Raw genomic sequence first — 22,221 nt, forward strand, 5'->3', positions numbered from 1 at the left:
GATGTTGATGCCCTCCTCCTCCCCCTGATTAAGTCAGTTCATATACTACATTGCCTCAGAAACATCAATATGATATGTCTAAAACCTGAAAATCACATATTTGTGGTTTGCAGAAACGTACAATGCCAACATGTTCTTTGGTTGGCTTGTCGCACTTTGGCTGTGTGGTGTTGTATTTTCTCAATCCTATCCTGGAGGTTCAGATTAGCTTTGTGTAACAGAATCCCTGTGTTTTGGCTCAACCACTGATTCGGGTGACACCCCGGGAAGGAGCCATGAATTGGTCCTTGTCAATGGCCACGGACAGCCTGCACGTTTCTCCACGGCTCAGGAAGGATTAGTGTTTGGAGGTAATTGCTGCACAATCCAGAGAGGCCTCTGGCTTTTCCTTGTGAGGAGACAATTGAGAGAACTACAGAATATTTTGTATGTGTGAAATATAACCACACTGAGACGTGTTAAGCTTCTTCCTAGCTTGAGGGAGAAACTTTTCACTTTTTATTCAGGGAAATAAGGAGTTTGTGCATGCTGAGGTCAGGATCATGTTGGTGACACATGAAGAGTACAACAGTCTTTAAGGGACTTAATTGCTCATTAAGGTGATGAAACATTTTCGAGGCGAGTGAACTTTTAAAGGTCGATTGCAGCATTCTGACCATAATTTTATGTCTTCTGACAAAGATTGCATCATTAAGCCTTGGCCAAGATGTTCATGCTCAGTTTGCCTCGTCTTTTCATCTATGCACGAGGTGGATCCAGGATTATTTGTCAGTCATCACCTCTCTGTGAAGAGATTTTTAAAACCTTCAAAACTCTCTAGGAACTCCTGTGTACAACTTTCTGGTTTATAACTTTCGCTGCCTCATAATCATACAAGTCTTTTGCTCTTCTTCTGTGTGGGACAGTCCTATGCACACACACACACACACACACACACACACACACACACACACACACACACAGGACCTGAGCTACAGCCTTGTCTCCCTCTGTATCCAGAGATGAGCAGGACCGCACCTTCTGTGAGCGCTACCTGAAACTGGAGATGCAGGGGTACCAGTGAAGGGTTAGCTTTCATTGTCTTTGTCTTTTTTTGTTGTTGTTGCCCCTCCTGCTTTTTTTTAAACATAGACAGGTACTGGGTGTTAAGAATATTAACATACAATGCTCTGGTATTTATTTTTTTTACGTAACCTCTGTCACTGACGCCAGGTATTTATAGCCAAGCAGGGTTAAGGAGATGAAAGACCTTAAACGAGTAGCACTGGATACTCTTGACTTTCCTGCCTCCATTTCTTGGTGTGTTTTCTGTGTGGAATTAAGCCGCCTGCCATTTGAGCTCTGAGGACACTTTTCTGTACTTGTGTGGGGGAAGGAATCCTATTTTATTTTTATTTTTTTATTATTGTGGGTGAAGATAAATACTTTGACAAGAGGTATGTATTTTTTTAATTGATTTGCTTTATTCGATTATCATGATTATTTTAAACCTGGTTCTGTGACATATGAGTGAGCGACTTTAAATCTCTGTCATTTAAACTGTTTTTACCATAAATGCACTTTCATTCATTTATTAATCATAATGTGAAGGGTTAAAGGGTTTAATTAAGATGTTTTTTTGCAAGGCTGATATTTGAATTAGGAGCATTCTATGTCAAACATGTTCAGATTCTTTAAATTATTACATTCAATTCTATCTATTTATGAAAATGGATAATTCTGTTTTGAGAAAAGATAAGTTTCCTTTGTCATTTTTTGTCACACTTTTCCAAAAAACTAATTAAACTTGACAACAAAAAGGATATTGCTTATAAATTCTATGGTCAGACGTACATGCTGACACTGATTCTCTGTTTAACTGACAGTATCATTCTGTGGTTTATCTCAGACATTAAGGGGTATTTTTGTGGGGCTGAGATCTTTCAGCTATTTCTCAGCACGGGGAAGTGAGAAGGGAGGGGAAGCAGAGCCGACACAAAAGGCAACATTATTCCCCAGCGGATCTGCGCTACATCCTACTATGAATGGAGTATTGAAAAACACAACATTGGGGACTAGATTATTTTTCATCCCTCATAACTGAGCCATTTGTCCCAGAGTTTCGAGTGGTTTGCTGGTACAGTCTGCATATGAGTCAGCCGTGGTTCTTGAGTGCTGTGCTGGTGCTAAACTCCTCACCTCCCAATTGGAGGCACAGGGTCTCTCTGAGGGCCTCTGGCCTTGTGCGCTGCATCTTTTCATACAATGCAGTCCAGTGAAAATGGACTGGATCTGGTTTAGGCCTGCACAGTGCAGAGTTGTTTCTGTGGCTGCTGTTAAGTGTTTTCTTGTCAGTAATGACCCCCAAAAAAGTTGTGCTTTAAATGTACCCCCACAAGCTGAAGATAACTGTGTATACAGTACAGTGGCTCAGGATTTTAACACCCCCTCCTCTTTCTGCCCCTGCAACCTGCACTCCAAGGAGACGAGAGGCGCCCCTGCAGTGTCATCAGGTGCCTAAGCGTTTTGGAGGGTTCTAGTGACAGATTGCAGGAAGCAGCGTTTATGCCTGACGATGGGGACCACAGAAAGCAGAAATGTCTTTTTGTGCCCCATGGGCTCGGAATGTCCACTATCTCGAGGGGCCAATATCAAATTCTCCCCTCATCATCCCCTAATACACATTCCAGTGTAAGGTCAGGGGGAATTCTGCATGAGCGAAGAGACAAACAACCCAAGGCCAAGCCACACACTGTGGTCTCCTGGTGACAACACACTTATTATAACACTATTGAGTTCATTTCTGGGATGTTTTTGGATTTAGTGATTCCAAATTCCCACTTTATTGTATTGCTTTTGACTGCATATACGATAAAGAGGAACACCACCTGGATTGTCAATTTCAATACGTTACTTCCCTGGCCTAGGTAATTCCAAATGATATTTGCAAACATGCAGCTGACTCGCCGCAGATGTTGGCATTGTCCATTTCTGCAAACTACGAAAAGGTTACATTGCAGGTTTTAAATGTATCATATCAAGGTTTCTAAAGTGACGTGGTATACGAGCTGACTTTAGATTGGACTGTTCCAGAACAACAGACAAAAAGACACCAAACACGTTTTCACAGTTTTTTTAGGCACCAAATGTGGGTGTTTTGTAGCAACCCATCACCGTTTTTCCAGCAGCTTTTTAGGCACCACACATTGGTGTTTTGTAGCAACCTGTTGCTACGATTTCCAGCAGCTTTTTACACACCAGACTTGGGTGCTTTGTAGCATCTCATTGCTGTTTTCAGTGGCTTTTTAGGCAACACCCATGGGTGTTTTGTAACAACCAGTCACTGTTTTTCCAGTAGATTTTTAGGCACCAACTTTAGGTGTTTTGTAGCAACCCGTCTCTTTTTTCAACAGTATATTAGGCACCAAACGTGTTTGTTTTTTAGACCCATCGCTGTTTCTCCATCAGGGTTAGTACCACAAAGGTGGTTATTTTTACCAGGACATAAATGGCTTCTCCAGATGTGATTGGGTATTTAAAATCAAAACATGATCAATTGTTTTTTATGCCTAAACCTACAAATTAATCACAGCGCTGCTGAAACATAAAGTTTCAATGTATCTACTACATAAAAATGTGCAAATGTAATGTATCTGTGGTTTGCAGTTACACACAGAACCAATATTTATGCTGGTAAGTGGGATGGAACATGAGGCACTCTCCCAGCCTCAAACTTGTGATGTTGTTACGTATAAAGTCTGGAGCTGAATGGCAGCCTGATTTTGTGGATCCACAGAGAATTCATTTGTTCTATTTATACCCAGATGAGCCTGTTTCTATTGTAGTAGGTGTACCCATATACTCAGAACATTCCACTGGGTGCTCTCAGTGTCATCTAGAACTTTCCCAATTCATTGTCGGTGGAGCAGCTCCAGACTTTATGCTTGATGATATCTGAAATTTGAGTTTTAGCACTCTAGTTTTTGGATTTGGGAGAGAGTTGTACATGTTTACTTATTCTTTTTGGACTGTCTTAGATTCTAGGAACAACATCTGTGTTTTTGAAAATGGGCATAAAAATTTGACTCTTTATGTTTTTATTCTGTCAATTATATCCTCACACCACAGCATCATCTCACTATAGCGTTTTCCTGAATCCCCTTGCAGTATTAGTTGAATGTCATTCATCCCAGTTTCTCACTTAAGAAGAATGAAGGCTATTCAGTGTCTCACTGTGGCACTATCTAACTCTGATTATTGAGTGACTGTCAGTGAATCCCAATATTCTCTGTCCAAAGGAAAATCCCCTTGATTATCCAAAGCCACGACACAGGTGTCTGCCTCTGTCTGTAACATTAGCCCTCCCCAGCTGTTGACTGTGGGAGGAAATCAAACTTCCTCAGCTTAAATCATCAATGTGGCCGACGTCACCCGTCATGTTGCAGCCTGTTACCTGCTTACAGGTGGGTACGTGGCGGCCATTTTGTGCTTACAAAACAGCAACGTAACTCTACTCCCTGCTCCCACTGTATTATTGGCAAGAGCAGCACAATTCGGTGGCACATGCCCAGATCTGGTAAACTGGGGCTCCTGGTTTGGTATTTGTATGCCACAAGAGCTTCCTTACAGCTCTCTTTTGTCCATGGCAAGTGATGTGCACCACATGAGCTCTGCAAACGATTTCTTTTTGAGCTACACATTTTCCGAGCCTGAACTCAGACTACCATCAATACCTACTACAGCACAATAACAACAGCCGCAGGCTCCATCAGAGAAAACAATCCAATACTATAATTAGGCTTCTCTGAACCAGGACAGAAAGTAGTGATTGTTTTGTAGTAGTAGAAAAGTGCCTACTACATTTAGAGGTGTGTTTAAGCACAGTGCAGGACTTTTGGGAGTCTGGTGAGAGAGACTGACAGTGTGTGAATGTGTGTGTTGCAGGTGGATGGTCAGTCAGGCAGCCATGCGAGGCCAGCGTGTGGTGGAGAGCGCGTGTAGGTGCTGGAACCCGGCCATCTGGCTCCTGGTGTCGCTGCTGGGATCACTCGTCTTGGTGGCCGTCAGTGTGCTGCTGCGACTTGGTGAGTGTGTCAGTGGGGGTCGGTTCCACCCTGAGACATTTTTGGTAGTTGTGGCCAGATGGGGCAATTGAAAATCTCGGCACACCAAACCAAAAATTATAACCAAATGTCAGGAATTCTATCATGCTGTTGTGGTATATTGCAGAGTTAAAAAAAACTATATCAATATGAGAGTGAAGGAATCTCATACTGATGAACTTTGGTTTCATCTTTTACTCTTAAAGTTACCAAATATCTGATGTGTATGGGCTTATTACAGTACAATTAACATTTTGAGTTCCATAGCAATCCTGTTTTAATGTGTTATGTATCTGTATTTACATGCTACAATAGGCTGGTGTTTCTTTTCCTTAAAAAGACAAATACAGCTTTCATTCGAAGGAGTATATTGATTATATGGAACAAAACATGTATTAGGAACAAGACTACTTAAGTTTGAAAACACCACACAGAGGCTTCCAATTTATTTCTATTATTTTTGCAAGGGGGTGCCAGTGGGGGCTCAGCTACTGTATCAGTGTGGCCATGGCCCCCCCTGGCCACCGCTTGACAACGCTTCTGCTGAGGGTCAGGGCCATTAGCTCCAAGTTGTCTGACTGCTGAATGCTACATGTGATTAGGAGCAAAAGGTGTAGTTTACTTTATTTGGGTCCATTTTTGGAAAATATGGGGATACAGTATTTAGTAAAGACATATTAAAGCAACCCCAGTCTGAAATACAGTTTAAAATAAAGGCCTTGTATTTTTTTGTTTACTTTGATTTTAAATATCTGTGGTGCATTGTCATTGTTAAAGGGACAGGTCACCCCAAAATCAAGATATTTTCGTCTCATCTGTAGTGCTGTTTATCAGTCTAGGTTGTTTTGGTGTGAGTTGCTGAGTGTTGGAGATAGGCACTCAGCTTGTGGTGCCCAAAGTGTCAAAATAATTATTTCCAGAAATCATGACCCAGTTACTCAAGATAATCCACAGACCTTGTTGTGAGCAGTTTCATGTAGGAACTATTTTCTTTCTACTGAGCAACATCCACCAACTATATCACTGCGCAGAAAGAAGAGTGCATCCACTGCTAGCTCACCTAGCACCACCGAGCTAGCTAATGTTACAGCTCAGCCGAGGAGAATGCCATTAATTTTTACATCTCGCACTGTCTAGAGCACGAGCCTTCTGCACAGTGATACGGTTGGCGGGTGTAGTTTAATAGAAAGAAAACAGTTTCTGCATGAAACTGCTCACAACATCATGATTTCTGGAGAGAGACATTGCAGCTGAGTGTCTGAATTTTTTTATTTTCTTTTGGCACTTTGAGCACCACAAGCCGAGTGCGATGTAATTTCATTATATTAGAGAGAAGGCAGACATCTCCATATATCTCCAACACACACTATCTCTTTAAACTAAAGGCCTTGTATTTTTCATTTGTATTTGTGGTGCATTCTTTGTTAAAGGGAATGAGGTGAAATATATATGAAACAGCTGAGCTGGGTGCACTTTCAAGTTCTCAATCACTGTAAAAAGAAACTGTGTGTTTAAACTTAAAAAAGTTAGCGTCCAGGCTGTCTTAAATTTTTAAGCTGAATGAATTTGAGAAGACACGTTGAATCATTATCAAATTACCTCAACTTGTCTTCTCCAATTCAGTCAACTTAGAGTTCAAACACAAGCTTTTTTAAGTGTGTGTGGGATAAACTAGCTTATTAAAGTGAATCATTTATTAGAAGAGAAGTTTTTTTTTGTACACTGGCCCAGGAGCAGAGGTTGGCTGTGTAAAGACTGAAACTGATTCCCAATGCCTTATCTAACGCTGCTGTCTACTACTCTTAACATTCAACAAACCACCATGTCCGTGCTTTTTAAACTCTTAAACATGATGACCCTTGCATCAGTAGTTTTTAAATCATCGATATTCTGCTGTCGACTCCACCGCACAGACTAAACTTGTACTTTAATAGCTGTTCCAAAAAAGGGAAAAGGTTAGTACTGCCATACACTGAAATAGAACAATCTGGTTTCTTGTGTGTCAGTGCTGAACCACATATTTGGGGATTTAATATGCTCAAGAACCCAGTGTTCCTGTAAGTGAACTCCCTGCAGATGAGTGCTTTTGTGTCCACAGTTGCTGTTCGTCCCATGTTTACCAGTGATAGCAGGCTAAAAGCCCTGAAGTTATTTTGAAGGGAGCCAGCCAGGATCAATTCCACTCACTGGCTGTTATGGATCGACAACTACCAAGAGAGAGCAATTAATTCAAATGTGCTGACACCAGCTTGTTGCTTTTGTCTCTTCACAGAGCCAAAATATATCCAAATGTGTACCTCACTAACATTTTCTTTTTGCGTGTGTGTTCAAATTTCAGGAGACATGAAAATAAACAGACGGGCTGTAGATGGTAAGTACTATTTAATTTTACTTTTCTGATCCAACTTAGAATAACAACTACATCTCCATGGAATATAAACCGAAAATGTAACCTACATGTGTCGCTGAATAGGTAGTTTCAGTATGTATGTACACTCTGTATATATTTCACTGCCACAAACCAATGAGACCAGCCTGTGAATTGACCTACATTGGGTGTGAGGGGTAGAAAATCCCCCCTGCTGTCATTGTGAGATGTTGAAACCTGAGATATTAGTCTTCAGACGTTAGATTGTCCTCTATACGTACATATCCTGAAACATCTTCCAGTGTGTGTCTTAACACACCTCTCGGAAACACGAGCCCTCTGTGTTTTGCATATCAGTATCAAGATCAGCCTTTATCAGCCAAGTATGTGAACACATAGAAGGAATATGACTCCATACTCCGTACTGTACGTAATAGGCATGACAGCTAAGAACAAGGACAACGAGGCAGAACAAATAAAGGTAAAGAATAGACAGGACTATTATGTACAAAAGAATGTGAAAAAGGGGTGTATATGAAGCAGCTTTCTATTTCTATGACCCAAAACTGTGGAACTCTCTCCCCTTGGATCTTAGAGCAACAAACTCCCTTTAATTTTTCTTAATAAAGACATTAAAACCTATCTTTTTAATTTGGTGTATTGTTAATGTTTAATTGCATTCTCTTTTTTTAAATGGTTATTGTTTATCTTAATCTGATCTTTTTTTCTAGGCACTTTGGGCTGCAACTTTGTGTGAATGTGCTGTACCAATTAAGCTCTTCTCCTTCTTATTAATAGTATACAATATATATTATTATTATATTAAAGCGCCAATGACCAACATTTAAAGTAAAAAGTCAAGTGTTCTGTATGTTGTAAACTATAGAAATAGTGCTGTTAGGACAAAATTGTGGGTTTTTATTTACCCAAAAAATGCATGAAAAATTACCAAAAAAAAAACAAAACAAAAAAACCTTAATATAATAACTAAACAAGGTGTTAAATGAACAAACTGACCTGTCAAAATGACCCGAGGGAGCATACATAGTGGTTTTGCCAAACCAAATAATTCCCAAGGGGTAACCAAAATGGACAGCAACTACAACTAAATATAAAGCAAAAATAACTGAACCCAAATTCCCCCATAACATATCAGCACATGCTTTGGTCCAATGTGTTGGCTCCAGGATTTAAGAGTCCTTAGCCTTCAGCCTCGCCTTTTGCTCCACCAGGAAGGGACCTCCCCAAACAGCCATGGTAACTGAAAGACAAAGAAACAAATGATTAATATCAAACAGTTCTAGAAATAAATAAAACAAATAAAACAATGTAAGATTAAAAGCAAATAAACAGATTATAAATCAAACCAACCATGTGATGTTAATTGTTCAGGTATTGCTTGACAATGATAGATGAAAGTAACCTGCTCTATTATGTGAGCAGTGGATATAAATTGGTTTTAACTGATTATTTTCATGGATGTATAAAGAGAACTGGATACAGCATTGAAGGCAGGGCCCGTCATTCCTATGAAAGTTGCTCAGTGGCACATGAAGTCAAAAAGGTTCGAATGCAGCTTATAAAATTATCCTTTGGTGCTGCTTCTGCATCACTGGGCCCATAGAGCAGGCAACACTAGAGACTTAGCTTAGAGATACGCCTACTTGAATGAGGCTAAGACGACTTAATCTTGCAGCTCCTCTAGACTTTTGAGATGTTATCTGACCGAAAGGTTCAAATTTTGATTGTGAAGTTATTCATTTCATGGGGGTTGTGACGCTCAAAGAAATGTATCCACTGCTATACAGAAGTCTCTTTCACAATATAAGTATAGGAAAAAGTCTTTTGGGCACGGTGGCATCGTGTGATGGACCTGGAAGTTGTAGGCTAATTCCACAGTTTGGCCACTACGAAAATTGGCTTCAAAGCCTGGCGCACTTCCTGAAGGCCTGATTAATTTGGCTCGGCAAAACATCAGTTACATTGATTAGATGTTGTGTTCCCCCACTCAAAGATAAAAGTTCATGTAATTTGCCACAAAAATGACGAGACTGAGGGTTGACAGCCATGCTGGTAGCTAAATGTTAACACCAATGTCCGCTCACAATAACATGCTCCATATGCTGTTGTTTACCAGGTATAATGTTCGTCATGTTCATTATGTTAGTTTAGCACGTTAGCGTACCAACATATGCTAATTAGCATGCAACACAAAATACAGTGCAGCTGATGGCAGTGTTATTATTTTTACGGCCATTGGCTCATAAAATAAAGTATCGGACGAATTTAAAGTTTGACCTGAGGGTAGTAGGGCACTCAAACAACAAATGTCAACTTCACGGTGGCACTAGACAGCCTGTTCCTTTTCTCACATTGTCCAACAATTTCTCACTCCGACCCCCTCACATTTCAATGTTTGGTCATGGATCTTCCACATCCACATACAATGTGCAAGGTACCCGGTGCGTTGGTTGTTGACGTTCTTGGACACTGTGTCAAGTTCTGCATGTTACATGTCTTGTCTTCTTTCAAAACAGACTTCCATTTTCACAGGAAACGCACTATGTCATGCAGTACAACAACCCCAAGTGACATTTTTCCTCCTCCAACAATAAATGCACATGGTTGGGTTTCAGGAAAAAGAACAGGGTTTGTTTTTAAAATCTTGCAAGACGTGAAGACCCCTCTCCCGATTGAAAGTTGGTGTTTGTTGGACCCATCCACCCCCCTTCCTGCCCACCCTACTCAGACTGTCGCGGCCTTAACTTTCGTGTCGGGGGAAATGCGGCGGGACCTGTAGCGTGTTATGTCAACATTAAAGGACGGCTTTTTGGGTTAGTTTCTGATACCACAAGTCACTGCCTAAGAGCTGGATCCCGACAACTTCGGAGTGAGACCGGCTTGCATTGTCAGATCCCGATGCTTTGTCACATCCCTCGCCGTTTGATATCGAGGCCTAGTGCACCCTCTGGCGTCTTTATGAGACACACCAGGCTTTAAGCTAATTCCATTGTAAAACGATTTGCATCAGTATTTGACACACTAAGCCAATGATGTCATATAAAGACTACAAAGGGGAGGTGGATGGGTCAGACAAACACAGACTCTGTTTGTAACCAAAAGTCATTACTGTTTAAACGTGACGTTATGTAACACCCATCCATCAATCACATACTTCAGTTACATACTTGTGAAGTATTTACATTATGTATTTATTTTCCGAGTTTCACCCAGGAGGCAGCTGTGTGTTACGTACAGATGTTAAAGGTTGCATCTCATACAGACACCAAAGGGTGCCCTTGGTATCAGTATTACACGCTGAGGGTTGTGAGAAACCATTGGTATGTGATGACCTGGGATGAGAACACAATGTGCTGGATGAAGAGTAAGGTTATCACTAAATGTATTCGTCATGAAAGTCCGCATAAAATTTAATAGCAGTCCATTCAATAGTTACTGACTTTTTCTACCTTCCCATGCCGCTAGCATGACTAAAAACCCAAACTAAAGGAATAGGCTAACATATTTCTGCTGTAGCTGGTACGCTGTATAATCTGAACAGGCCTCCTGTTGTAGTTTCAGTCTGTGTCTCGTGTTACAGGAAAATAGATATAGTAGATATAGAGTACAGTAACTATGGAAGGCCAAGAGCCTCCTTTCAACAAATAATTTGACCATCTTCCTCTCTCTCTCTCTCTTTCTCCCATATCCCCTCCTCCCTCTGGTTCCAGCCAATGGTGTGCAAAGCCCCTCGAGGACGCAGCACCAAGGTAAGCATGAGCCCAACAGCCACCTCCACACCTGCCCCAGACACCCAGAAAAACATGTCTGCTTTCAGGCCACGCCATGAAAACTTATCAGTGGGCTGGCTGTGTGTCACTGACAGAGAGTACAGAAGGTAGATCAGTGCCTGGGGCTTTTTAAACAAGGTCACTTTCCCAGCTCTCCATTTCCCTAATCCCCACTTATTTGCTATGTAACCTCCCACCCTCTGCACCCACCTCACTCACTTCCAAGGAGTCATGTGGCTCATTGTGTGCCTTAACTTGGTAGGATTAGACTTTTCTTGCTATTAACTGTCATTACATGAGAGCCATGCTAGTCTCATCTATTTTTCTTTCTCCAAATAGAACTGTGTCGTTAAAATGTCCCTCCAACAGTAGAGCTTTTATGGGCCTCAGATTTTTCAGTGAGGTGGCACAATCATAACCAAACAACCTGAATATCCTCTTCTCACTCAAAGACAAAGTTTAAAAATGAATGTGACAGAGACAAGTTGTGACTGATGTTGTCTGCTTATCTCTCCAAAGTAAAACTGGTGAATGGACGTCACAGGTGTGAAGGGAGAGTCGAGGTGTACTACAATATCTCATGGGGCACAGTGTGTGACGACGACTGGGACATGGTGGATGCCAACGTGGTGTGTCGGCAGCTGGACTGCGGAGTGGCTGTGGCAGTGCACAGCAGCTCTCAGTTTGGACAAGGCACCGGGTTAATCCTGCTGGATAATGTGGACTGCAGAGGGAGTGAAACAGACCTCAGCAGCTGCCGTAGTCTGGACTGGGGCATCCATAATTGTTACCACTATGAGGACGTGGGTGTTACCTGCAAAGGTAAAGGCTTTTAATTCAGCTATAATTTGGCTGAGGTTGTGGTGAATCATCAGAAAAGAAAAGAGGACAAAGTCACTAAAAGTTTCTGCTTCTTTTCCATTTTGCTGTTAGAACCAGCAGTGGTGGGGGAGAGAGGGTCTGAGGATCGCACCACACTGCCCCACGAGAGCTCCGGTTTACGTAAGTGCTCTCTGCTTTTATCTAAATGAGACTGGTGCTCTGCCAACCTGAGACATCAGAGGATGGATCTGTCCTGTTTTTAGCATTAAGACAAATGGCCAAAATTCAGAAAATGCTAAAAAAAAAAAAAAAGAATACTTCTCTAAATAAGATGTGTAGAAATACAACCCCAGACAGTGAAACAATAATCCTTAAACTTGGAAATGACTACAAGTATAAACTTGTCATGTTTCACTGTTGAAAATTCTTTCCTGTAGAAATTTAAAGCTGCCCTATCAGTATTTTATTTATTTTTTTGGTGTGTCACGTCCAACATCAAGGACAGGCCAGAAAACAGGTAACAGTAGAAAGCAGCATGAAGGCCTGTGAAATATATATCTCTTACTTATTCGGTCTCTCTTTTAAATTTGGTGCAGACTAATTTAGATCGATGTTTGAGCGCAGTGTTAGCAGGTTTTTGTGCAATGGAAAAGGGACTTTATAGGGTTCTGCAGGCTAGACAGTTATCTTGACTTTAGACGTTGATAACTCAGCCCATTGTCATTCCCAGTTTGTCAAAGACAGACGCTTTGTCAGGTGATATCGACGCAAAAGGCAAACTTTGGACATCTTTATGAGACAGCCTTCAACTAACTCCAATGTAAAGCTATCTGGGGCAAAACTTGACGCTGAGAGTAACTGATATATAGGCGAAATAGTCCACGCAAGGTTGGATCAAGTTCGGGTGGATGGGTCAAACAAAACTGGACTTTCATCCAGGAGACTGCTGTTTGTGTACTGTGTGAGACCAAAAGTCAGTGTTGTTTTAATGCAACTTCACATAATTTACATGTGGTTGTCGAGCACTGATGTCACTTATGTATGTCACATTATGTTATGTAACAAACATACTTTTTTTAACCCAAAACATGATTTTTTTTAGAAAATAACCTAACTAAATAATGTTGTTGTCTAAACCTAACCATGATCTTGTCAAGACGTTAACCAAGTAGCTGTCCATGAGACACCACAGGAAGAAACAGCACCTCAAAATAAAGGTTCTGTGGCAGAAATTCATTGTAGTTAATACAAGTGTGTTTTTTTTTTTAACAAACTTGACACCTCTGCAAGTCACTCGCAACCCACTTTTGGACCACAACCCACCAGTTGGGAAACACCTGCCCTAAAGGGTACCCTGTGTGTCACTTTCAGACGCTGAGAGTTGTGACAAAGTGTCAGTATTTGACAATCTGGGAGTGAGAACAAGCTGGATAACTCAGTGGCTGAAAGGATCTTTATTATTATCAAACTGCATTTAAAATACCTGTATCCCATCATTCCTTTGCAATTTGAATCGCAAAGCTCTTATAAAGTTAGTTTATACAAAAAGACATGCTACAGTTATAAACTTGTCTTGTTTCATTGTTGAAACTTCTTTCCTGTAGAAATTTAAAGCTGCGCTAGTAGTATTTTTCATATGACAATGGATCACATAACTACTTGTAGCCTATGTATAAGAGGTTGCTTGTGCAGTGATGAATTCACAGAAAAACCTTTGAATGTATTTTTCATATTTTTTGCATTATATAAGAATAGTGACATGTTTAACTGCAAGGAAAACATATTAGCCAGGCACTCAGATAATAATCCTTACAGATGGACTGGTTCATATTGGACTACAGATCTAACAGGATGAAACATTTCAAGCTAATTAGCCTTAGCTCTGTGAGTGACCCAGATTCAGCTAGCTACCGTTCTACATATAAACATAATAAACAGTCATAAGTGTGAGAACAGATTAACAACATGAAACATGTAAAATGATGTCACAAATTATGTCAGGTCCTGAAAACAGACTCAGTGTAATTGTAGTCCCTTATTTTGAATACCAGTAGATAGAAGAAGAAAAGCTCATTTAAATGAACAAATGTATTTTTAATGTACATTATTCTGTGTTTATGTGATAACCAGGACTTAAGACAGGAATGATCCATATAGTACTTCTTTCTGCAGGTGGCCTAGAAACATGTTTGAAACTGAAAGCTATTCTTGCTCAGTGTCTGCTGGATGTGTTTTCAGACAAAAGTTTGCTAACACGTTAGCCATTTCGTCCTAAAAAGGTTGACAGTGCTTTGTTCACAGCTTGTTCTCACTGCCCCCAAGTGGCCAAACAAATCACTTATTACAAGTCTCGGCATTTGACCCTGAAAAGCACAAACCACACCTGTATGTGACATTAACCTTCAGTGGACACAGCTGATGAAATTCAAATACAACTAAAACCTTCTTGACTGTAGAGGATAAAATATGTTGCATACTCAAAGGAATTAAACTTCAGACCAGCTTTTCTCTGTGTTTGATTAGATGATTTTCTATGCTCTAGGATGAAATCTAGCAGACAGGTGGCATGCCAGATGTTACTTCAAACTGCAAGGGCAGGTTTCATTAAATAATGACTGATGGCTTATTTTGTCATTTCGTGGGTCTAAAATGCAGGGATCCTCATGGAATAATCACAGTCAGGTTTATTTAGAAAAACAGGTTTATAATTGACTTGGAGGCGTTTTAGTTTTGCAAAACTGTCATCACATTTTACACAACAGCAAAGGCTTTTCAGCTCGGTGGAAAGTATCTTTTGGGAAACTACAACACACCTCAAAGGCATCTTGAATTCCAGGCTGTCTGTATTGTTTGCTGGCTTTGCCTTTGTTATGGCTGTTTCTTTCCCTTAAATCCCGTGAGGATCATGACAGACTAGAATCCAGTTCTGTTAACTAGTGACGTATCAAGCTAATTCTCTGGTGTCCTTCATGAAACCCAGTGGGAATGCAGTGAAGCCTGATTCATGGCTTCCTCTCAGATGAAGCACATTTTTAAACGATGGACACATGAGAGAGTCTTTTGTCTCTTTTTTAAGGCGTTTTTTTTTTTTTGTCTGCTAAATGGCAACATCTGTGCTTAGCGGTATATCAGATGTTCACCTTAACTTCAGGAGTCACAGTATGTATTGTGAAGGCCCACACCCGTCTCCTTTCCCTGTATCAATGTCTCTTAATAATTACCTCTGTCCAAGGGTGTAGGTTTCGATTCAACACTGGGGTGGCCACATGTTAAGCAGGAGGTATGGGGATTCATCCTCAGAAATTTTGAGCATCAAACACTTAATTTTCTGCATTTTTAGTGCATTTTTTTGCCTCAATTTATGATGTGGGCATATGCACATGCTTCATACAGTTACCCAGTGTTTCCCATACATTGATTTATTTAATCTTATTTCATTTTAGAGTTGCGCACAATGGTTTTGCACAGCCCCTCCTTGCCTCGCTGTCTCTCTCTGTTTGTCAGAATTGGCGAGCTTGTGCTTGTGCACCCCATGATCTCTCCACCTCACTGCATGTCACAGCAGGCTGGTGGCCACTGGCAGCACTGGGTCTAACCTGTGTAACAGCAGCAACAGAAAGTTTGCTGATCCAGTGGGGAGTCAGGGCGCCTGGATTTGGGTTGCTGTGGTTGCTGATTAGAGAGCTGTTTCCAGAGCCTTTGGATGCTTCTCCTCCTGCTGGGGTGGTCTGTAACAGAGGGGAGTGAGGCAGAGGACACACTGTAGCCTCTTTTACACTGCCAGATTTTCCGCGAAAGTTGGCCAGCTGCAAGCGTTTATACACACAGAGGTTGAAAGGTGAGTTGATTCGAGGCGCCCAATTTTCCGCCTCGGAGGGTAGTCATATTGGTGGAACCCTTTAAGTTTAAACAGACCGAGGCAGCCTTCTACCACGGGAGGGGCTGTTGAAGACTTGTGGGAGGAGCTGTTGATGACGCCGCACGTCCAACCCACCGCCGGTGGATAAACAGGAAACAGCTGATAGCAGGAATTAGCGAGCATTTAGTAGCAAGAGGGAAACGCAAACCTGAAAGACACTGTAAAGATGAGCAACTGGGGAGACAAGGAATTGCGCGCCCTCCTTGTCCTCGCAAATGAAGAGGCCATTAACCGTCAGATGATGGGGCAGTGAAGAATGGGCCATTTTACGAGAGAATCGCCGCCTGACTACCGCCGCCTGACTACCGCCGCCTGATTAGCCGTGGCTTCCCTCCCATGTCACTGTTTATGTCACATGCTGAGCTACACGTTTTGCTACTTGCTCACGCCCCCCATTGCCCCAAAAAGGAGCATTCTGTATAAACAAAAGTAGGTAGGCGAAAATTTTCCGCTCTCCCCGATTTTGTTTTTATACTACCAATGCTGAAAAAATACTGATTGGGCTTTGCTGCAAATTTGCACAATTCATATCTAAAAAGGGCTCATGTGTCAGCCCTGTGATAGTCTGGTGACCTGTCTAGGGTGGGATAGGCGTTCCACTTGAATCACAATATACTGAAAGGTTATAATGGGATTTTTGCCCAATGACACCCAAATATAACCGCCTACCCCAGCTTTAAATGTGCATGTGGTATCTACTGTGTGTCAATAATAAATTAATCTATTTTAATTAATTAAAAAAAAAAACCTGGCAAGATTTCTGCTCATGTTCAAAACACATGCCACTGACTTCAACACAAGCAGACACACACAAATCCTAGCAGTTATCCCAGCACGTATTAAATTTGACATTAATATAGATTCTAATAAAAACCAACAGAGTCTAAAACTGTGTTGTAGAAAATGATGTTGCAATAAATCCCCCTCTTTCTGTCTTGGTTTAGGAGATGGCACCATCCGTCTGATGAATGGAAAGGACGCCTGCCAGGGCCGGGTAGAGATCTACTACCTGGGAAAGTGGGGGACGGTGTGTGATGATGACTGGGACCTTGACAATGCCCATGTGGTGTGCCAACAGATGGGCTGCGGCAGCGCTGCCTATGCACACACCAACTCTTACTTTGGCTATGGAACTGGTCGGATTCTCCTGGACAATGTCAACTGCTACGGCACTGAACATGACTTGACAAAATGCAAGAGCCTGGGCTGGGGCAAACACAACTGTGGCCATCATGAGGATGCTGGGGTCACCTGTACTGGTACGCTGCTCTGAGTCATAGAATATGAATTAACACAAGTTTGCATTAACACATTCCCTGCGTAAACTTAAGTTTATTTTGAAAAGACATCGTATGTAACAAGCATAACTGGACATGCTGTCCCTGAGCGACACTGCAGGAGTAGCTAGAGCGTCACAGTTTGACGTGTTTGACGAACTCGGAGCGAAGCATATTTATTTATTTATTAAATGTATTTGTTCATTTATTTCTGCATTTATTTGCTTTTTTTTGTTTTTACAATACATAGATATTACATTATTATTATTATAATTATTATTATTATTATTATTATATTAGAAAATAATCTATTTTGATTGTTTTTATTCTATTTTAATCTATTTCTTGTTGTTCTGTTTCTTTATTTCTTTTTAAAATAAGAATGCAATTTTGTTTGCTCTTTATTTTTCCAATTTTTTTCCTATTGCTTTTTCTTTTCTGCTTTGGCTTTTTTGAATGTGAGCTATTAAATAATAGTAAATAATAAATAATTATAAATTAATACAGAAATAGGTAAAGAGAGATGTGTGATATTAAATGAAAATGCTTATAATTAATTAATTCCTTTTTGTTATTTATATTATTAAATTAATGTTATTTTATTTATTTATTTTCACATTTTTATGTATGTTCTTTATTTTATTATCTATTCCTGTTTATATTTCCACATTTATTTTGTTATTCTTTTATAGATTTTTTATGGCACTCCTATGACTCCATAGACAATAAGTCAGTCAGTAATGTTCAGGTATAGATAAAACAAGATTAAATCTAATTTACTGATTTTCAGGGGAAATTAAATAAGGAGTATGAGAGGAGTTTATAATGACAATAATGTAGTAGTGGTATTAGAAGGTATTTTTGGTATTTCTGTACATATACAGAGTATTTCATATCCATTTCTACCCATTTCAGGATCCACCACTGTACCTCCTGTGGTAACAGAAGGCCAGAGAATGTTCTCTACAGTATATAACACTGAAGGTATGCAAACATAATATACAGTAGATGCTTATTAGCAAGCACACATTGATTTTCACTCTTTTGCATCAGCATGTCCAAATGTTTTCCTTATTTTTTCTCTCTTTAAAAATGAAATGTGCACTTTTGCCAAATGGCCAACAGGGGGAGCCATTTCTCCCTCATTGCCTTGAAATGTGTTACATCACAGTACCATGAAGCATGCTGGTGAAAGGGTGTAACAGGTTAATGTCACCATGATCATCATGAACAGGTAGTTTCTGGTGTACTGAGAGTAATCTTATCATGCGCTACATCTTCCCTCCAGCAACAGAAAAGGTTCCAGTCACCATGTCTCACACTACAACAACTGTTACCACAACTGTCCAGACAAAAGGTAACAATACTAAACTTTAAACACAAATACAGTAGGTTTTAATTTATAGCCTTTTATTCACGTTTCAGATAACACACTGCATTGATGTACCTGTCAATTTATTCCTGTGCAGGCAAACCAGCCATTCGTTTGATGAATCCTCTGAATAACAACACCTGCGAGGGTCGTGTAGAGGTCCTCTACAAAAATGTTTGGGGGACGGTGTGTGATGATGACTGGGACATGCTCAATGCCAATGTGGTGTGCAGGCAGCTAGGCTGTGGCCCAGCTATTGGGGCCAAGAGTCAGGCCTACTACGGCTACGGTCCGGGGCCGATCCTTCTGGACAATGTAGAATGTAGCGGCAATGAACCGGAGCTGTCTGAGTGCTTCCACCTGGGCTGGGGTCAGCACAACTGTGGCCATCATGAGGACGCTGGAGTTAAATGTGCATGTAAGACCTGGATCTCTCTAACACCATGTGGGGGGTAAAACTACCTCCATTAGGCATAGATGTACAATACTCAACTCAAAGGAAGTGTCTGTATCACAAACCTCTATCTTGAATCATCAATTCCAGTGAAAGCTTGTACTTCCCTTTTCATCCGGTGATCTGTGCTCGCCCTGCTGAGCTGTCCACTTGCAATGCATGACTGTAGTACTTTGAGGAAGAGACAGCCCAGAGAGCATAAAAAATACAGTGGATGAGTCAAGCCACATCAGCGTCACTGCATGCCTGCAGGCCAAATTTCACTTCTTCAGGGCTAAATCAAAAGCACATACAGACTCCTCTTTACTTAAATAGCACATCCATGCTTCCAAAAAGCAGCGGTTTTTAATCAGTTGTAGAGTAATTCTGCCTTCAGCAGGTAATTAGGGTAAAGGGGACATGACAATTTGTATTTATATTGTTAAATTGCACTGCAAAGTGTCTCCCTGTATTGTGGCCTTAAAGGTGTATTTCACCTGCAAAATGACCATTCGTAAATTAATTAGCCTACTCACAGCGTGTTACCTCGAAGAGAACCTTGTTTTTCTTGCATGCCTCAACCGTGAACAGAAAGTCCAAAAAAGGCAAACGTTCTTCATGAATCGAAGTAAACAGGGTCCGCTTTTAAAACTATATCAAAATATCCTCTCACAGAACTCGTGCAGTATAATGCAAGTCTCATCTATCTCATGCACGGCCGAGTAGCGTGCCATGGTCATTTGGACTGTGCTCAAGCAGAGCTCAGGTATGCTCAGGGCATGCTACTTTTATTTGGAAGCGTTTAATATTTCAACATTTAAGCGAAAATGCATGTGTTTGGGCAACATACTCTCACTCCGACCTCGTCACATATTGACGTTTCATCATGGACCTTCCACATCCAGATAGGACAGCAAAGGTACCCTGGGTGCGTTGGTTGTTATTGACATTCTGGGACGCTGTGTTGAGTTCTTCCTGTTACATACATTGTCTATTTTCAAAACGCATTTCTGTTTTCACAGGAAATGCACAACGTTAGTACAACAACGCAAATTGATGTTTGATCCAACCGACACACATGGTTGGGTTTAGGCAACAAAAGCATGTGGTTGGGTTTAGGAAAAAAGAACAGGGTTTGGCTTTAGACTTTTATGGGGTGTGAACACTGCTGTCCCGGGTGAAGGTAAGGGTTTGGTGGACCCATCCACCACCCCTCCCAGCCACAGTAGTCGGACTTTCGCCACCTTAACTTTCGTACTTGTCCTGCCGTATTTCCCCCTGACGCCACTGTGCACTGTTAAACTATAATGGCAACTAGCTGCAAATTATACAAACATTGAAGGACGGCTTTTTTTGTTGGTGTCTGATGCCGCAAGTCACTGCTCAAGCACCACATTTTGACAACTTGGGAGTGAGACTGGGTTGGTTTGGGATGTACTGAGCATACAGCTTGATAAATACGACTTGGGTTGTGTGTGACAGTTTGTGAAAAGATGTTCTTATATAATTTTGCTGTTGTTAAACACCGTCTCTGTTTTCCTTAATTCATGAAAAATATTCGCCTTTTTTGGATACTCCATTCATTGGAGAGGCATGCAAGAAAAACATAGTCTTCTTCATGAATTCAAAGAGACACATAGCAAGTAATTAATATGCAAATGATCATTTTTCAGATGAATTGTTCACTGAGCCTTGCTTTTGCTTTTGTCACTTGATATTTCCTGCGTATGCTCAGGACCCAGAATAATGACTGTTTTTTTCTGCTTTCCTCCACTTTCTGTAGCTTTTGAATACTACATTGGATATGGACGAGACTTTAGAGTAACAGAAAGGATACCTGCCACCACCACTACTGCCACCCCGCAACCCTCTGAAGGTACGTCAAATATATCTTCAACCAGCACAACATCAACCCATTTCCTTTAGTTTACAAAAAACAGTTCAGATGCTGAATTTATGTGATTCTTTGTTGTTTTTGCAGGGGCAATGAGGCTGGTTGGTGGCCAGCACCAGTGTGAAGGCCGGGTGGAGATATACTCAAAGTCTGCATGGGGCACAGTCTGTGATGATGCCTGGGACCTCCCTGACGCTCAGGTCGTGTGTCGCCAGGTGGGCTGTGGAGAGGCCACGGCTGCTTGGGGAGAAGCTTTCTTCGGGCCCGGCACAGGAACAATCCTGCTGGACAATCTCAAGTGCAGCGGTGCGGAGGCTTCCCTGTTGGAGTGCTCCCATATATCCTGGGATGTGCACAACTGTGACCACTCTGAAGATGCTGGCGTCACCTGCTCGCTGTCGTGATTTCAGCAGAACCACACTCCCATCTCCACCATGGGTAGGAAGTGGGCTCACCAACCTGGGACTTGTATACATTATGTAAATAACAGCTGTCACCGTGCTGAAGGAATACTCCACCACCAACAACATACAAAATAACTCATATGACAATATATGATTACATACTATAAACTATCTATGCCTATTAAGCACTTTATAAATAAATATATGATATAAAATACAATGTACACAGTTTTTTATTTGATAAACCAAGGAAGCTTTTAACCGCCTGTCTCTCTCTTTTTTGCCCCAAACTGTTAAAATATTTACTGTACATGTGATTCCTGATTACTAAGTAAGACAACTGACATCATTACGAGGATGAAAGGAGACCATTTTGTAGACTTCAGTTCCAAAGTCAGCAAATATGTATGATAAGATAAACAGAGATATAAATGGGATCAAATTATAGGCTTTACTACAAAGCACAAGAATGCAAGATCGCAGAAAACATCCATAAATAAATGTGTTATATACCTTGTGAACTTACAGCCTCTCTCCATCTACAAATAAATGATGTGTTACTTTTGTTCTGTAAACCATCATATAAATAAATGTACCTAATAATCATTTACATGTGACAAAATAAATGTTATTTTTCAGTATATAATATATTTTTGGTGTAAAAACAGTTTTTTTTAAACAGTATCTGCTTTGGTAATTTTCCTAAACGTGCTATAATTTGTAATGTTGTATTCTTATTTAATGGCACATGCAAATATGGTGAGTCAGAGTTGATGTGTTTTACAGCAGGTTTAACACCTTTTAATTCTTAAACCAGCCCAATTTGTCATCACTGCGGAAGCCTGGAGAGGCAAGGTGAT

General features: G+C 40.8%; 1 protein-coding gene across 1 annotated transcript; it reads left to right on the forward strand.

Moving 5' to 3' along the window:
* The first annotated feature begins 1,039 nt into the window (after window positions 1–1,039).
* Window positions 1,040–21,622, forward strand: LOC117272270 (scavenger receptor cysteine-rich domain-containing group B protein). The gene is made up of 12 exons (XM_033651102.2): window positions 1,040–1,436; window positions 4,924–5,063; window positions 7,420–7,452; window positions 11,181–11,219; window positions 11,760–12,062; window positions 12,174–12,242; window positions 16,926–17,240; window positions 18,174–18,242; window positions 18,547–18,615; window positions 18,728–19,048; window positions 20,847–20,939; window positions 21,045–21,622. The coding sequence occupies exons 2-12, from the start codon at window positions 4,928–4,930 to the stop codon at window positions 21,359–21,361; spliced, it is 1,764 nt and encodes a 587-aa protein (XP_033506993.2). The 5' UTR covers window positions 1,040–1,436; window positions 4,924–4,927; the 3' UTR covers window positions 21,362–21,622.
* Window positions 21,623–22,221: the final 599 nt, after the last annotated feature.

This window comes from Epinephelus lanceolatus, chromosome 11 (assembly GCF_041903045.1).
Source record: "Epinephelus lanceolatus isolate andai-2023 chromosome 11, ASM4190304v1, whole genome shotgun sequence".
NCBI classification, from domain to species: Eukaryota; Metazoa; Chordata; class Actinopteri; order Perciformes; family Serranidae; genus Epinephelus; species Epinephelus lanceolatus.